The sequence below is a fragment of the Alligator mississippiensis genome, chromosome 5 (assembly GCF_030867095.1).
Source record: "Alligator mississippiensis isolate rAllMis1 chromosome 5, rAllMis1, whole genome shotgun sequence".
NCBI lineage: Eukaryota > Metazoa > Chordata > Crocodylia > Alligatoridae > Alligator > Alligator mississippiensis.
Window position 1 is genome coordinate 193,262,711 of NC_081828.1, and position 17,386 is coordinate 193,280,096.

Consider the following 17,386-nt stretch of genomic DNA (forward strand, 5'->3'; position numbering starts at 1 on the left):
CTGTTTCTATGAAATGTTGTCAATATAGATTCAAGAGATCCTAAGTAGAGGAAGGCAACCCCCCTCCCCCAGTCCAAACCAATCTGACCACAGGGTAAAAATCCTTCCTGATTCCATATATGGCAAATAGTTAGACTTTGAGCCGAGGGGAAGACTCGCTAGCCAGAAACCTCCAGCTGTTTGACCTTTTGCAAGTCAGTTTATCCCCCCTGTGATGGAGCAGCTTTAAGGGCTGAAGCAGACAGCCACCAAGTGGCTGATTGTGGTGGCCATTTTCAAACTTAGGCCAGAAAGGCAACAGTCTGGGTAGAACAGCCAAGGAGGCAACATCAGGCTGAGTTGCTCCTGGAACACCTTGGAGGTAAGGATAGGAGTTACAGGGGATGGTTTGGAGGCTTTTGGTCCTGACTTGAACCTGCATCTGCTGGAGCTCCCAGTGGCGTGGGAGCCCCCAGGAAATGCCAGGCCAGTTACACCCCGATGAAAGGCAGGTGGGGGCACCTTAGAACCTCAGCCTCCACTATACAGTGGAGAATATACAGACTGTGAGGCCAGGCATGCTGAAGGAAAGGCACCTGAGCCCCTGGGGGTGTAAGACCCCAAGCCCATCAAAGGGCAGAGAGTTAGCCCCAGTGAGGTGGCAGTGTGGAGCCCTAGTGAGGGGGAACTGGGGACTGGGAGCTCAGTAGGTGGGGCCAGGGGCCCAGTTTGTGTTTGTATATGTTTATGTAGAGTTGCCCTGAGGGGCCAGGGCAAGGTTGGCCTGGGTCCAGAACTTGGCTGGCCACTATCCAAGTGAGGGTTGCGGGACAGACCCAAGAGACTATGTCTGCCACCCAAGGCGTGATCAGGATAAAGCCCTGCAGGCCTATGAGAGCAGCTCCAAGAGGGAGCAAGGCAGAACCAGTTGTCAATGCAAGAAAGAGACCCTGTGAGAGGGGGTGGAGTGTGAGAGGCCCTAGTAAGAGGATGTGAAAGAGGGCACATGAGGGCTAAGCTTGGTCTGGTTTTAGGCTCGGTGTATAGCAAGAACTTATGATGCCATCTGCGAGGCATGGGCCACCGTGTAGGGAAGCTTCGGAGTGGTGGATAGCGCCCCCTGGCATCGTGGCCTGTAATGGGTAGTCTCCCGCATTTTCCACCAGTTATGGGAACAGCAAAATCATGGCAAGTGAGACTGGGCAGACTACCCCATAGAGACACATGGACAGGCCGACTCAAGGCTTGGCCCCTGGCTTTCCCCTGTCAGCCCTCCTATACTTATCTCCTCTTGTATAAATAGAAATAACGATACTTTGCTGAGTATTCATTAGATCATAAGTGCCTTTTAACAAATGTAAGTTAAGTGTAATTGTTATTTCAGACAGAGAGGTTTGATAAAGCTTAGCATATATTTGCATCTACTTTGGCCTCCTCCTGGAAATACTACCACATAAAGTAGTGGTGCAGTGCTCCATATAACAACTTCTTGGATACGTTGTCCCAAGTTTTCAGAATTCTGGTTTGGAGATGGTGCACTCAAATTAAAAATGGATCAAGCTCTTTAAATTGTTTTCCATACTGAGGATGTGGAAATAGTAATCATGACAACCATTTGCAGTAGCTATCTCCATGTTCAACATAATCTTCCCTATTGGAAACAAAGGCAAAATGTTAATTTAGATTTGGGCTGTGCTTAGATTATTTTTAAACTCCACAGCTGCTTCTTTGAATAGCAATCTCCTTTCTTTCCTAAGTAAAAATAGGGCTTTTAATTATTTGTTTAAATACCATTGCCAGCTCTAGCTTGCCTTGATTTTGGCAGTTCCCATATTATCTGTATTCTTCTTAATCTCTAAGATATGGCTTTATTTGTGGATTAGTATGCTTTCCCTCTGTCCTTGTAAATTCCTTGCTTATTCCTAATGTCCATTATGAGGTGCTTATTTTATCTAGTTAGGTCTGGAGCATTTTGAGGTTCCCCCTCCCCTCCCTTTCCATGAAATAAAATTTCAAGATAATACTCCCTCCCTTCCCCTTTCTAATCCACTGTTCATTTGTCAAAACTACAGGCCTATTCAACATTCATGTCCCTGAAGTTCAGTTGACTTAATTAACTAGTTCATAAAATTTTTCAGTTTGCCCTTTTGAAAATGAGGACACTAGTTGCAGTTTTATTGCAATTTAAATACTGTAACATCAATTTGCAATCACTGGGCACTTTTACTTGTGCTTTGCGGATGGAGGGGGTGGTGCTCTGAGAGCTGCTCTAATTAAAGTGCCATAGCATCTTGTGTATCAGCATCCCCGCACTTCCAAATCACGGCAGGGGCCCTTGAACCAAAGCTCATTCAATGAGCTGACACAGGAGGTTGCTGGAGAGTGGTAATTATAACACTGCAGCAGACTTGGTTAATAATTTTTTTTCTGGAAATTCTAGTATTTTTTTTTCTGTAATTACAGTGTGTTTGAGCAGGCTTCTTATTTGTATATAGGCACCCACTGGTTCCAAGGTTATTTTCTGCAATTGGTTCTGATATTGTGTCCTCATTACCTATCAAATCCATGTATGAAGTAGTATCTCCTCCTGCTACAGTATTTTATACAACCAATTCCTAGTAGTATTTCTCTCTCAAAAAACAGTCAGACTCTTGTAGGGTCACAGGAAAGTAAGACCTGAAAGGGACCTCACAAAATCTAGTCCAGCTCCCTACTTAAGGCAGGATTATCCTTGATTTAAACCATTCCAGCTAAATGTCCAGCCTACTCTTGAAAATTTCCAAGGATGGAGATTCCTCAGTTTCTCTAGGTAGCCTGTTTTAATGCTTGATCATCCTTGTAGTCAGAAAGGTCTTCCTAATCTCCAACCTACAATTTCCTTTGCTGCATCTTGAGGCCATTGCTCCTATACCTGTCCCCTGTAGCCACAGATAAAAGCCCATCTCCAGCCCCTCTAATCACCAGGGATCCTGGAAATCAGTTTGCCATGGAAAAACACAAAAAACCATGGACTTTGCATTTTTTACAGAGAATCTTTAGAAGTGCCAAAAAAAACAAAACAACCAAAACAAAAAAAACCTTACTGAAAATAAAATGCTGGCTCTCCAGTGGAATCCAGTGGCTCTCATGGCTGCTGCAGCAGACTGGTAGGGGGATAAGCCACTGGCACACAGGGAAGCATCCAAGATGACAACTGCCCCTTCCTCCTTCCACCGCTAATTGGCTGAGAGTGCTGCCTGTCTAGTAGCCCTGCCCCTCTCAACCAATCAGTGGTGAGGGGTGTGGCTGTTGCTGTGGCCCCTCAGCCAATCAGTGTGTATGTGTGGGGGGGCTTGCTGTGGAAAAAATGGATTTTTGTTTTTTTATCAGACAGTTTTGGAATTTTTTACCATAGAAACCTAGTATCTGTGGTAATCACCCTTTAGATATTTGAAGACTGTTATCGAATCCTCCCTCAGTCTTCTCTTCAGCAGATTAAATAAACTTAATTCTTTTAGCCTTTTCTCATAAGTCTTGCTTCTCAGGCCCTTGATCATTGTTGTTGAACTCCAGTGGAGTTTTTTCCAAATTATTTCTTTTTATCTCTGATTACATCTAGGTGCTGGTAAGCAATTTAATTGCATGTAAAGTGATTACGTACATTCTGGAAATGGGTAGGTGTGTGCCTTTTTTTTAACTAGTTTTGGTAGACAGCTCTTTTGGCTTCCCTGAATCTTGGTAGATGGAGACACAAAATATTAGAATCTTTTGATGTTATCGACAATCAGCAGACCATTTTCCCTTTCTTTCTGTGTAGAGAATGAAATTAAAAAGTTATCAGATAAAACAGGACTTCCGCTTGAAGATCATTTGGCAGATGTGAAAGATGTACATAAAACAGAAAACCTTGCTGCATTCCTGCTAGAACCAGTTAGAACCATGGGTAAGTGCAAATTCAGTTATTAAAGAATGTATTCTTGAAAAATGTCTGAGTTCATTGAAACATTGTATTATAAAGTCAGAAATTAATTGTTGACCAAATGTTTGATAAAACATTATTAATATATCTGAACCTTTGATTTAAAAAAAAAAAAGATTTTGCAACATTAAAAATGCAAAGAATGTTGGCTGGAAAGAAGCCCCTTTTCTTTGTGGTTTGGAAAATCTTTCCTCACAAAGATCGGTACATTTCCTGACCTAATAAAATGCTAACACCCTTTTGGGGTTCTGTCTGCCTAATACAAACCTAATCAATATATAAAAAATTTTGCTTAAACCTTTTCAAAAAATTATTTGAGCAGAGATAAAATTACAAGTCTAGCTGTGAATATTTGGGAAGTTGCCAATTTGCACATACAGAGATTATAATGGAATTGATTTCCAGTTTTAGCTACCCCAGCTGCTACTAATTAGTGGAAAATATTTAGGTGAGCTGTTATATATTTTTTGAAAGAAAAGCAGTCATTAGTTTTACGTGATTGGTTGTTGCTTCTTCTGATTAGAGGCAACTGTCAGCATGCTTATTACATATTCTCAATGTGCAGATATATGTGGTATCAAGAACTGTAATTTAAACATCTGTAATCAGGTAAATGCATGTCATATGAAGAAATGTCATAAATTTTAATGTTTCTTTTATATTTTTAGGTTAGCAGGAAACAGAAGGTCTTCTTTACCCTAAAAAGACTTTACACTTTTTATGGTGTCTTGGCAATGTCATTCTCATTTAAAGTAAATAAGAATCAGAACTTTTATGTATACAATTATATCAAGAAAGTTTTATAAGTAAATTAGCATATTCACAAATACAGAGCACATTATTAGAACGAGATACTTGATAAGTCTGTTATCTGTATCCTTGTTTAAGATTTGTGCATGATTCTAGACATGCATATCAAACTATTTCAGCACCCTTGGCAGAACTGAGGGGGGTGGGGGGGAAGTTAGTGCTGACTGCAGAACAGAGGTAAGGGGTAAGGCAGAGTCTTACCCACCATATAGTAAGGGCTCACTCCCCTTCCCTTGCTGTTAGCCAGAAGCTACAGGTTTAACTGTTTCACGGCTCCGGGGGAACTGCATCTGGAATGATGCTGTAAATGCCTCAATTTGGTGGTGATGGTGTGAGAGTTAATCCAGTAGCTGTTGGCCACACAGGGGAAGGGGAATGAAGGTGATGAGGGGCCTTTTGCCTCTGGTCTGGATGTGTGGAACTGACAGACCCTGGGAAAGCCCATGTGGAGCCTGGCCTCTATCACCATTACCATGCCCCATGCCTCCATTCCAGTGTCTCTCTCTTCTTCCCACACTTCACCCATAACCAACAACTAGGGCTTGTGCCCCAGTCACCCAGCCTTAGTTACGCTACTGTGCTTTTATATACTTATGGCAAACATTTACCAACAAATTACTTTCTCCTTTGGTGTGTGGCTCCAAACTAAGATACCAACACATGATCTTTGCATTTGTCTCTTTCATGATATGCAGCTTCCTCAGGGACAGATGATTTATTATCAAGTTGAAATGGCTTCCAAGTCAATAATAGCAGAGGGTTTCTCTTGTTTACGTTACTGCCAGGCATTTTTCCTTGATAATACCATAGCCACCTCAAGTTGGAATGGCTTTCTACTGACATTTAATACTGGGTGCTCTTTTTCTTTGTTTTTCTGGGATTGGACCCTATGCTAAACTATCTCTATGTGAATGAACAACTTTGTGAAGCCTGGAGCTCTGACCACTGGTTGTTTACATAGGGCTTTTTCAATCCTCTGGAAAATCTAATAGCATCTGGTGTCCATTGCATTCTGAGAGCCTGTTTTTCTTATGATTTCCAAGTGAGGCATAACAAGGTCTGAAAACATGTGTACAAACTTTTGCTTAGATCCTGCCAGATAAACCCCTGTCATGTCTTATACTTTAGACATATTTTAAGTAGTGACCTGGTTGTATATTTAATTACATTAATAGTGCGACAAAATGAGGAATAAGCTACATTTTATATAATAATGTGTTGACTGGTTTCTATCGCACCTTTAACTGAATGTGGTGAGTGCTCCCAGCTTCTGAAGCACACTGGATCTTTTCAAAACTTCTGTGTGCTCCACTGGCTAGGAGTGCTGGTCAGCTGACCAGGGGCTCTCAGCTGGGGGAGTCCATGGAGCCCTTGGCTCTAATGCACTTCAGTGGTGGGGACCACCTGTCAGCTGATTGGGGCTCCTAGCCCCAGGAGTATACCATGTGAGCTACTCCAGCTGGGAGCCCCAATCAGCTGATGGGTGCTCCTAGCCAGGGGTGCACATCAGAACCAAAGGCTCTTCTGTACTCCCCTGGCTGGGAGCTCTGATCAGGTGACTGGGACTCCCAGCTGGGAGACCTCCCATGCATCCCCCAGCTGGGACCTCCCATCAGCTGTTTGGGGCTCCCCACTGCAGGAGCACATTGGAGCCAAGGGCTCCTGTGCACTCCCCTAGCTGGGAGCTCTAGCCAGCTGATCGGGTTTTCCAAGCAGGAGAGCACAAGGAGCCAAGCTTGCTACCTGCTGGTGAACATGATACCAGGCTTCCCTTGCACCAGCAGTATGCTGCAATGGGATCTGATGCTCAGCCTCACAGTTATGGTATTTTCTGCCCGGCTCATGACCAGTGGAATTGAGGTTCTTGGACTTCTGAGTGCTTGGATTCAAACTCCCAGAAAACGAAGTTCCTTCTCTCTTAGGAACAACAAATGACAAAAGTGATATCTACCCCACCATAACATATAGTGGCAAGGCACAAAAATAGCTGTCAAATGTGTGAGCTATGCACTGGGTGGTAACCTCACTTGTGTTTGTTCTTTACCCTGGAAACCAATGTAAACTGCTCCTGTATACATGTTTACCCATGTGTAGGGTGACCATATATTTTTTTAAGGAAATCCAGAATGGGGGCAAGGCACATACCATCCCCCATCCCCCCCACTTTCCCCGCCCTGCTTCCTCTTCCAGCCCAGTACACAGCATGTGCAAGGGTAGTTGCCATGCTGTCAGCCTGCCAGCTGGCCCTCATCCACAATGCCAGTGAGCTCAGTGCCTGCTCTCCTTTGCCCTGTGGTGCTCGCAGCTCCCAGCTTCCCCTACCCTGCTCCCCAGCAAGGAAGCCTCTGGCTGCTGCAAGTGGCATCTGCCCCCTGCATCAAGCATTTTGCTGTGACCGCTGGCTCCTGTCCGAGTTTGCAAGGGAGGACTTAACCAATTGGCATCCTTCAGGCACCAAGCTGGGGAGCTGGAGGTGGGGGTGGACACGTGTGTGTGTGTGTGTGTGTGCGCGCGCGCACGCACGCACGCGCACCCCCCCCCCCCATGCCTCTGCATCCCCTTCCCCATTCAGATGTGCGCACACACCTGTGGAGGGTGGCAGCCAGGGTGCTGTTTGGTATATTTGCACATGAGGATGTTGAACTTGGCTGGCTCTGACCCTGCAGCTCCCAGGAGCCCTGATGGCATGTTGGAGCAGGGTGGGGCAGGACAGTGTTGAGCGTCTATGTGCAGAAGCTGGACCTGGCTGGGAGTGGCCCCTGTGTGGTCCCCCCCAGGCTCTGCCATCCCAGAGTGTGTGGATATATGGCACCTCCCACCTGATGCTGACAGCTGCATGGGGCTGCCACCCACAGCTAGGTCCTCAGTAGTGACCGTAGTGGCAGAGCACAAGGCTGCTGGTAGTAGATGGCTATTCTGGCTTCCCTCCGTGCCGGTGCTTAAGCCCCAGCCCACCCTGTCCCAACCAATCCCTGCCCCAGGCAGAAGGAGTGCTGCTCAGCCCTGCAGTCCCTCACCCCCAGCCTCCAGCTGCTGCTTTGGAGGAATCAGGCCAGGCATGGGTGCGCCTCCACCTCCCCAGCCAATTCAGGACTTTTGCTTCATTTTTCACCAACTGGTCAGGACAGCCTATGAAAACTGGGACTGTCCCGGCCAAACTGGAATATATGATCACCTTGCCCATGTAGTAAGCTTGTAGTTTTCAACAAGAAGTTGGGTAGAAAAGGCCCCAGTCATGAAAACTTTCCCTTGTCTCTTGAGAATTGTTCTCCCCACTAGACTGAACTGGAGCATTCTGTTGTCTCAGGATACTGGTATAAGGGGGTTCCATCTCACCCACTTTCTGCAGTAATAAGTGCAGCACATAACCTGAAACCCAATGAAAAAGGAGGGTGGGGGAATGGGAGTGCTAGGCCATCTTTTTACTTCTTTATGCTAGCATAATTCACAGCCACAAATCTAAGTTAAACAAATTCTGTGGCTGCTCTGTGAGCTACAGTACTCCTAGAAATTTTCAGTGTTGTGTACTGCAGATCTGTATGCAGTATGCATCTCTTTCCCCCAGTTTACATCTGCCATGCTCCTTTTACCTGTTTTATAAGGGGGTGTTATAAAAAAAAAAAAAAAATAGCTGGTTTCCAAAGTTACTGAACAAATAGAATTCTTCTCTAGGAAGTTGTCCAGCTCTTAGATCTCCTTTTAGTTCTTTTGGTTCTGTTGTCACAATAATCTAAAAGAGCAAGGGTGGGAGGTGTGGGCCATAATTCAAGGATGGTGTTTGGAAAATGGCCTCAGTTGCGTGTCAAGTGGGGCACTGAGTAGTGACCCCAACCCAGACACGCTCGGGGATGCCAAGCGTGAGAGAGGAAAAAAGCGCGACAACTAGTAGGTGAAGAAAATTCATAAATTTACTTACAAACCAACATGATGATTAACGAGTTGAATACTATTTACAGTGGCAGGTAGACACAGACGACGTGGTACAGGTAGAAAAATGAACAACTGATGGGTAGCGGCGAGTAACAAGCAAGGTGTAATCGTGAAGGTCGACTGCAGCCGAAAATACTATCAGTACAAGTATGATGCCTAGTTGGGCAACACAGGGCATTCTGGATAGCGCGTGGTCTAGCTATAAGCTGTGGTAGCCTATGTTAGGAATCTTAGCTAGAGGCCTAGGGGTCTGTCCAGACAAGACAGGTGATCAGGCTGTCTTCCTGAGTTCGGGAGCGTCTGGGGACCCTACTCTGAGGCGCGCAGTCCCCTTTATAGACTCCCTAACCAATCAGGGTCCCCCCTTGATGGAACATTTTGGAGGCCTCAGCATGCTGGTCCAGCCAGTCATGCTCTAGGGGTAACTCCTGATTGGTTAGGCTACTAGCGATCACGCACTGTCCGCATGATAGTGCAGGTTAAGGTCTCATTCCTCTGCCACTGCATCACCGAATACCACTCACTGGTAGTCATGTCATTTAATGTAACTAATTACAATCTTGTGGAGTCACATCACCTCCTGACAGGAGGAAGCTTCCAATAAAATCTTTTAGAGGTGAGATTGACGGGGGGGAAAGCATACTACCATGTTACCCAAATCCAAAATGATCCTGAATTTAAGGTGACTTATAACATTTGTCATGTTTAATTTTCTATGTGCAGAATCTAATTATTGCAGGGTCATCTTAAATTCATCCATCCAATCCACTGCTGCAGTACGGAAAAGCAGTGGCAAGAGGGCAGATGGTGGGGGGAGCAGAGGGACCAGGGATGAAGGCGCTGCCCTTCCTTGCCACTGCTTACCCTTGCTCCATTGCTGGCAGACTCCATCCCCACTCTAGCCTGGAGCATGGGGCATGGCTCCAGCTCAGTCAAGTTGCAGCGGCAGCTGCTGCTACCAGGCTGGGCTCAGGCTACGTCCCACGCTGGTTGCCAGATCAAGGCTAAACAGAGGGGTGGGGAACAGGTAGCGGGGCCTGAGGCTGTGGGTCTGGGCCAGAACTGGAGCTACAGCAGTTGCCTGCCCCCCACCTGCTGCTTCATGCTTGATTCTAGACAACGGGCTTTTTCCGCATGTTAAATGGGGGGAAAAAATCTTGTCTTGAGAGATGAGTACATATGGTAGTAATTTTCAGTCTGTCTCCTTGAGATGCTGTTTGTCACTCTCAGTAGATCGTGCAGATAGTCATGGTATGATCATATCTACTCTCTGATTCCATGGGATTTTCTCCCTCCTAAGAAGGCTTTCACACATCCCAGAATTTGTTAGCCCCCTGGGGCTGCTTTGTCTTTGTCCAACTCATCTGTCTCTTTCTTTGATAGCATGAGTACAAACTACTTTGAAGCAAGGGAGGCAATACTCAGAGCCCAAGGAGACGATACTCAGAGCCCAAGGGGTGACAGTCCCAACAAGAAGCAAGCAGGGCAAGAGTGCCCAAAAGCCCCCCTGGCCCATCAAGGGCATTCGTGAATGCCTGATTGCCAAAAAGGAGGCATACACCCATTGGAAGAGAGGGGCTATCACCAAAGAGAAGTATACCTCCACCACTCGGGTCTATAGGGGGGCTGTTAGAAAACCTAAGGCAGATACGGAGCTAGGGCTAGCATCAAGGATCAAAGGTAATAAAAAGTCCCTTTTTGAATATATCGGGAGAATGAAGAAGGCACCAGGTAATGTGGGGCCCCTGCAGGATATGCTTGGCAATCTGGTGGTTGCACCAGAGGAGAAAGCAGACCTCTTTAACAAATTCTTCACCTCCATTTTCCTGCGCAGGGACTGGGACTCACTGACCAGGATTCCAGACGGACTTGGGAGAAACGTTGCCAGGCCTAAGGTTGGGGAGGACTGGGTTAGAGAGCTTCTGGAGGGGCTGGGCGTGTTCAAATCAGCAGGTCCAGATGCTCTCCACCCGAGGGTGTTGAGGGAATTGGCAGGGGTTATTGCGGGGCCCCTGGCACGGCTTTATGAGCACTCGTGGTGCTCTGGCCAGGTGCCAGATGACTGGAAGAAAGCCAGCGGGGTCCCCATCTTCAAAAAAGGGAAGAGGGAGGACCCGGGCAACTATAGGTCCATTAGTCTTACTTCAAACCTGGGGAAACTCTTTGTGAAGATCATCAAGGAGCACATCTGTGATGGGCCAGCAGCACGGATGATGCTCAAAGGCAACCAGCACGGTTTCATTAGGGGCAGGTCCTGTCAGACCAACCTCATTGCCTTCTCCGATCAGGTCACAAAAGCATTGGATGCAGGTGTCGCGGTGGATGTAGTCTTTCTGGACTTCAGCAAGGCCTTTGGCACTGTCTCCCACCCCATTCTCATCAAAAAACTAGGTGACTGTGGCATGGATGCCTACACAGTCAGATGAATTGCAAATTGGCTGAAGGGTCATACTCAGAGGGTAGTGGTAGACAGGTCTTTTTTGACCTGGAGGGAAGTGGGCAGCAGAGTCCCCCAGGGCTTTGTCCTTGGGCCCGCGCTGTTCAATTTCTTCGTTAGTGACTTGGACGATGGGGTAAAAAGCAGCCTGTTTAAATTTGCTGATGATACCAAGATTTGGGATGAGGCGAGCACGCTAGTAGGGAAGGACACATTACAGCAGGACCTGGACAGGTTACAGGGGTGGGCTAATGAAAATAGGATGGGTTTCAAGTGCAGGGTGCTGCACTTGGGCAGTAGGAACCAGCAACACACTTATAAGCTGGGAAACTCCCTTCTCGAGAGCACGGTGACAGAAAGAGATCTTGGAGTCATTGTTGACTCCAAGATGAACATGGGCCGACAATGTGAGAACATGGTCAGTGGGCTAACTGTACCTTGTGCATCCACAGATGTATCTCAAGCAGAGCCAAGGAGGTGATCCTCCCCCTCTATGCGACATGGTCAGGCTGCAGCTGGAGTACTGTGTTCAGTTCTGGGCGCCGCACTTCAGGATGTGGACAGCATTGAGAGGGTCCAGAGGAGGGCCACCCGCATGATCTAGGGACAGCAGGGCAGACCCTATGAAGAGAGGCTATGGGACCTTAACCTGTTCAGCCTTTACAAGAGAAGGCTGAGGGGGGACCTGGTGGCCGTCTATAAACTCACCAGGGGGGACCAGCAGGGTTCGGGAGAGAACCTGTTCCCCCTAGCACCCCCCCCCCCCCCCCCCGGAGTAACAAGGAATAATGGCCACAAATTGTTAGAGAGTAGGTTTAGACTAGACATCTGAAGGCACTACTTCACAGTCAGGGCGGCTAGGATCTGGAACCAACTTCCAAGGGAAGTGGTGCTGGCTCCTACCCTGGGGGTCTTTAAGAGGAGGCTTGATGTCTACCTGGCTGGGGTCATTTGAGCCCGGTTTTCTCTCCTGCCCGGGGCAGGGGGTCGGACTTGATCTACAAGGTCCCTTCCAACCCTACTTCTGTGAATCTATGAAAAGGGTGGGGCAGGACTTTTATTGTGCATCAGCTGCTCTATGGAAACTTCTCAGAATCATATTTTTACCCCCCAAGTGCAAATAATCCACAGTAAAGCCCCACCTTTCTTTGCCTTAGTAGAGACTTGTTTGTGTGTTACTGCATTTAATGTAGGTATTTTTCCTGAAGACAGGAGAGACCCCCTTATCAGTATTAAATATCTTGTCTGTCAGTTTCTGCTGGTACTTCCTGGAAAGGTTTGGGGCCTTTTTCTTCTATGTAATAGTCTGAGAATAAGTTTTGTCTTTGTAGGAAGGCAGCAGTTGAGGTCTTAGATCAGGGTTGGGCAAAATGGCAGATTTGCCTGGCGGCCAGACTCCATTTCCTAGCAGCCTCTGCCTGCATCACTGCCGCTAGTTTTCAGCAGGGGTGAGGCTGTGACAGCATGGGGCCATGGTTGCCATGAGACTGACCCCAGCAGCACTGGCAGGGCATGTGGCTGGGTGAGGAGCTGCTCTGGGGCTGGTACTGGGATCTTGAGGCAGTGACAACATGATCTGGAGCCAGGGCAGAGCTGCGATTTGCTGCCTGCATGCCCCTGCCCTCAGCACTGAACTTCTGTTGTGTTACAAATATGAACGGGTTTCTGATCACTTCTTCTGGTTTATGTGTAATTTTTGTCCCTAGTCTCTGACAATAGCACTGGTAAGTACAGAATAAATGCAGAGACCCATATTTATGTTATTACCGTGGCTCCTTAATAATGCAGGTACTTTTGAAAATAGAACTTGGGCTCCAAAGTCACTTAAGGACTTATGAAAATGCTATTCAAGCATGTTGCATTCTAGTGACTTTGTCAGTAGTTCAGCTAAAATTCCCTTATTAAATCCTTAGGTCTATAGCACTTACACAGTTACTTTAAACTGGGGACATCACGCACATGGCCCTAGGCTGGATCAAACCTGTAGAGCTATTTCAGGCATGGAAGAGAGGAAAGACAATGAATACATAAGAGATGTTTTAATACAGATTTTTATTTGGGGATTTTTAACAGGAAAATATACCAACATTTTCATTTTTCAATTTCTAGAAAGGCCACAATTTAATTATTATTTACAGGTTTGGCAACATTATCTTTCTATAAATGTATTTAAGAACCAGATAAATATAAGTCAATTACTTGGCAGAGTTGTTGTGCAGATACATTGCAACTATTTTAATAGAGTTTAAGATTAGGTGTAACCAATCTTAAAATATTTTAAACAGACTTTTTAATACATTTTTTGTCTTGATGCTTCTGTTATTCTAGGCAAGGAGGTAGATGAGCTATCCGAGCAGAGAAGGCTTCTGCTTCCAAATCTGGAATCAAATCTGCAGCAAACTCAATGCATTGCAGGTAGCCAGTCAGGTCCTATCTTTTATATATAGGAGGTATGGTGGGATGAGGCTTCGTATAGGAAATCTAAGAGGGTGGTTGGGGTAAAAACATGCTAGTAATTTCCAGCCTCTGTCCCCTTGTTTGCTATACATCACTCTCAGTTGATTTTGCAGATGACGATATGTTCTTTCTCAATTCCATGAGATTTGCTTTTCCTCAGATGGCTTCCACACATCCTGGAACCCTGGTTAGCCTTTAGAGGTTGATCCCTTTTGGTGGGATTCAGTTGTCTTCCTCTGATAGCACAGGCACATATATAAGTCATATTGAAAGAAGGGAGGGGCAGGATTAACTGTACAACACCTACTGTACAAAAGTGAAGATTGTTCATCTTCTACACAAGTGGCGCTCAGCATTTTCACCCTGCAGGATGAATGAGTGGTTCCCAGTCCATCCAGGGGTCAGATCTGCTGTGTGGGGTGGGCGTGGCCAGACCTCTGGTGGGCAGGGGGGGCAGAGTATGGCCTGGCTCTGATCCAGTCATGTTTGAGGGGCAGGGTAGAGAGAGGAATTTTACCCCATAGTCAGTCAGATTGGTATAGACTTTCTTTGGGAGTTTTTGCCATCTTCTGTAAGGGCTCTCTTGAACATACATTAACAGCCTTCACAGCAGCTGGGTGTTGGCTGCCACGGTCCCCCTGATTTGCCTGTGGTAGGTTAAGGTGTTATGTCTTGTGTTGTGTCAGGGCTGACTGTCTAGTTTTACTAAGAGGTTAGATGATGGATTTGTATAGGATGGTTTGAATAGGGATGATCCTGATTGGGCAGGGCTTTGACTAGATGACCTGTGAAGGTCTCTTCCAGCTCCGCTTCTCTTTGATTGAGAGGTCTGATATTGTCTGGTTCTTACCTTGTCATTTTAAATTGTGTTAATTTAAATGAATGGTAAATATCTGGCAAAGTTGAACAGAAACTCAGGAGACAAAAGTGTCTCTCTCCGCTTTGCAGTGTCTGCTTACACTGGTTTTTTTTACAAACACTGGAATATCTTTTCGGAGAGTAAAGAACTTTATGAGAAACTTACCACTACTTAGCCAGTGAATTTCTGAAAGACGGGGCAAATCTCTGTACACAGATTGCATTCCTTTTAAAAAATTTTTGAAAAAATGATTTTACACTAAATCTACACACCAGATCTTCATGTGTTACAATGGTTTATTTCCTCCATGATTGAGATTAGTAATCTTCATAACCAGTTCCATAGCTTCAGCTTGTTTCACCCATTTCCCACACAAAGATTCCTGGTGTATTATATGTAGTAAATCATGGAGCATGTAACAGAAAACTTAAACCCCCGCCCCTGATATTCCAGCTTCAGAAGTGACCACAGCCCTAGCATCGTCCATGGCAATACGGGTACATTTGTCAAAACTTTTGGATTTACTCACATTTTTCTGAGGAACTTTAAATATATCTGTCCTTTTCATAATGTTGTGTAAAGAGACCAGAGACAGCAACTCCTTTTTGATTGAGAGCTCTTTTTCCAAAATTCTAATAATGATGGGAAGCTAACTAATATTGGTTTGGTCAATGCTCTTGTCCAACAGGAGTGAAAAGCAGTGACAATTTTTGACATTATGCAGTAACTTTTCATGTACCTAATTATTCTTATCTTCCATTCTTCTGGCTACAGTCTAATGAGAGAGTGAAACTGCTTCAGAATTTTTCACTTTCTTCTCAGCAATTTCCCTGGCCATTTCAGTTCTTCATTTTTTAACTGACACCCATTAACTTTAAGGTCTCTTTGCTTTGGCTAACTACAGAGACACTGCATCAGAAGCAGCAGCACTTGATAACCAAACCTTTTTAACTGTAGTAAGGAATCCAGTTTGTTGTTTAAATTATTTTGAGGTTTCATAGTTTCATAGTTGGGAGGGTCGGAAGGGACCTGAGGAGATCATCAAGTCTGACCCCTGCTGTGGCAGGAAAGAGTACTGCGGTCGAACGACCCCAGCCAGATGTTTGTCCAGCCTTCTTTTAAAGACTGCCAGGGTAGGAGCCAGCACCACTTCTTTTGGAAGTTGGTTCTGTCACGACCCAAAGATCTGATTTTTGTGTATGCTTCGGCACTAGAATTATCCCCGTGGGTTTACAGCTTCATTGCACGGTGGAGTTTTGCTGCACAGAGAACCTGCGTGCAAGGGAGAGTGTTCCCACCACTTTGCAGCTGTCTTTGCAGGGTGCATTTCCCTTTGCAACACAGAAATGCACGGTGCAAAGAGTTCCCGCTCTTCGCATGCAAATTTGTGTCCCGCTATTGGCTAGTGCTAAATTATTCCCACGTGGCGGCTAGCGATTGGCCTGCTAGCCGTATAAGAGGCTTGAGCAGCTTCCGCCCAAGCCGAAGAGAACTCCACACCCATCTCGTGGGGACTCTGGGTGCGCGGCAGGGTAATAGAAACCCTGTGTGTTATTCAGAGGAGTTTGGCGGCCTGATCCACCGCCCACCTCTTCCCGTCTTCGAGCGGTAACTTTCTATAAGACGTATCGACGAGTTTTGAGGCGCGCTTGTCCTGGACATCTGGAGTTCGGTCTGCGTGGAGCCTAGCAAACTCCACGTGATTGTTCGTGTTTTCTGTTTGTAACCGCAACTCAAGCAAGCTTTCCAGCCTGCACCGCGACCATCCCGGTGTAAGTAAACAATCTTAAAATCTACCATTACGCGTCTGTGCCTAATTCTAACTCTCTCCGCCCTCTCCGACCCGGCGTGCCCAGGCTGCCGGCCACAGCCCGCATGCAGCGCGACAAAGGGCCCGGGTTCGCGCCTGGCCCGCACAGGTTCCAGGTCCTAGCCGCCCTGGCAGTGAAATAGCACCTCCTGATGTCTAGCCTGAAACTACCCTCCGCTAGCTTGTGTCTGTTGTTTCTTGTAACTCCCAGGAGTGCTCGGGGGAACAGGGACTCTCCCAATGCCTGCTGGTCCCACTTGACTAATTCTGTTAGCATAGTTAACAGGACTGGAGTGGTGTGGGTGCTCAGGGACATGGTTGACAGCCAGAGGTCCAAGTTTGAAGCCATAGCAGAAGTTCTCATGGCATGGATCTGTCAGATTCCAATAAATTTGAAAATTCTGCTAAATAAATACCTTGTCACAAGGATGTGAAAAAGGAAAGGAAGCGCAGGTAATCTCAAATTCCTGCTGTACTTTCTATTAAAGTTTGATGGTGTCACCAGAGGTTAAATTCCTTTTGAACAGAAAACACTTGTAAGCAAATGAAGCACTGAGGTTTTCCTTTTCATTCAATAATCATACAATCTACTTCCTAGTCTTCTTGAAAACTTCTGTTTTTATCCTGTTTTCTTCTTTTCTAACACACTCTTTATACCATAATCACTAACCCTCACAGTAAAAACAAAAAAGCAAGAAACAGTTTTGTGAGTGCCTTGCTACCATGCTCTATATAGTGAAGTGAATAAGTATCATAGAATACAAAGCATGTGCAAACCTGGCCACACTACCTCATTTCCTAGCAGTGCTTCCTCTTAACACTTCACCCCACACATTCATTTTTATCAGGGCTGTCCAACTTCTAAGTGACTGGGGCCACATGCTGAGCAGGCTGTACACTGTACCATGACATGTGCCACTGCCTCCCCCTGCTCCCCCTCCCCCCCCACAAGCCTCATGCAGTGTGCTCTTCACTCTACCACCCCACCCCACCCCTGGGGCAGGAACAGGAAGGAGAAACTTGAGAAGGTGCCTGGAGACTCTGGCAACAGCAGTAGAACAATGATGCAGGGAGCAAAGCCCAAACTGGGAGCCTGGGAGCTTCAGGTTAACCCCTTGTTGGCTGCATATGGCCTGTAGGCTGCCA

General features: G+C 46.2%; 1 protein-coding gene across 1 annotated transcript in view; it reads left to right on the forward strand.

The window, feature by feature from the left end:
- Positions 1-17,386, forward strand: part of CCDC7 (coiled-coil domain containing 7) — a 213,810-nt gene that overhangs the window by 128,987 nt on the left and 67,437 nt on the right. Inside the window, exons 22-23 of the mRNA XM_059729133.1 lie at positions 3,776-3,901; positions 13,443-13,529. Of these exons, the coding sequence (XP_059585116.1) occupies positions 3,776-3,901; positions 13,443-13,529 (213 nt within the window). The remainder of the gene's footprint in view (positions 1-3,775; positions 3,902-13,442; positions 13,530-17,386) is intronic.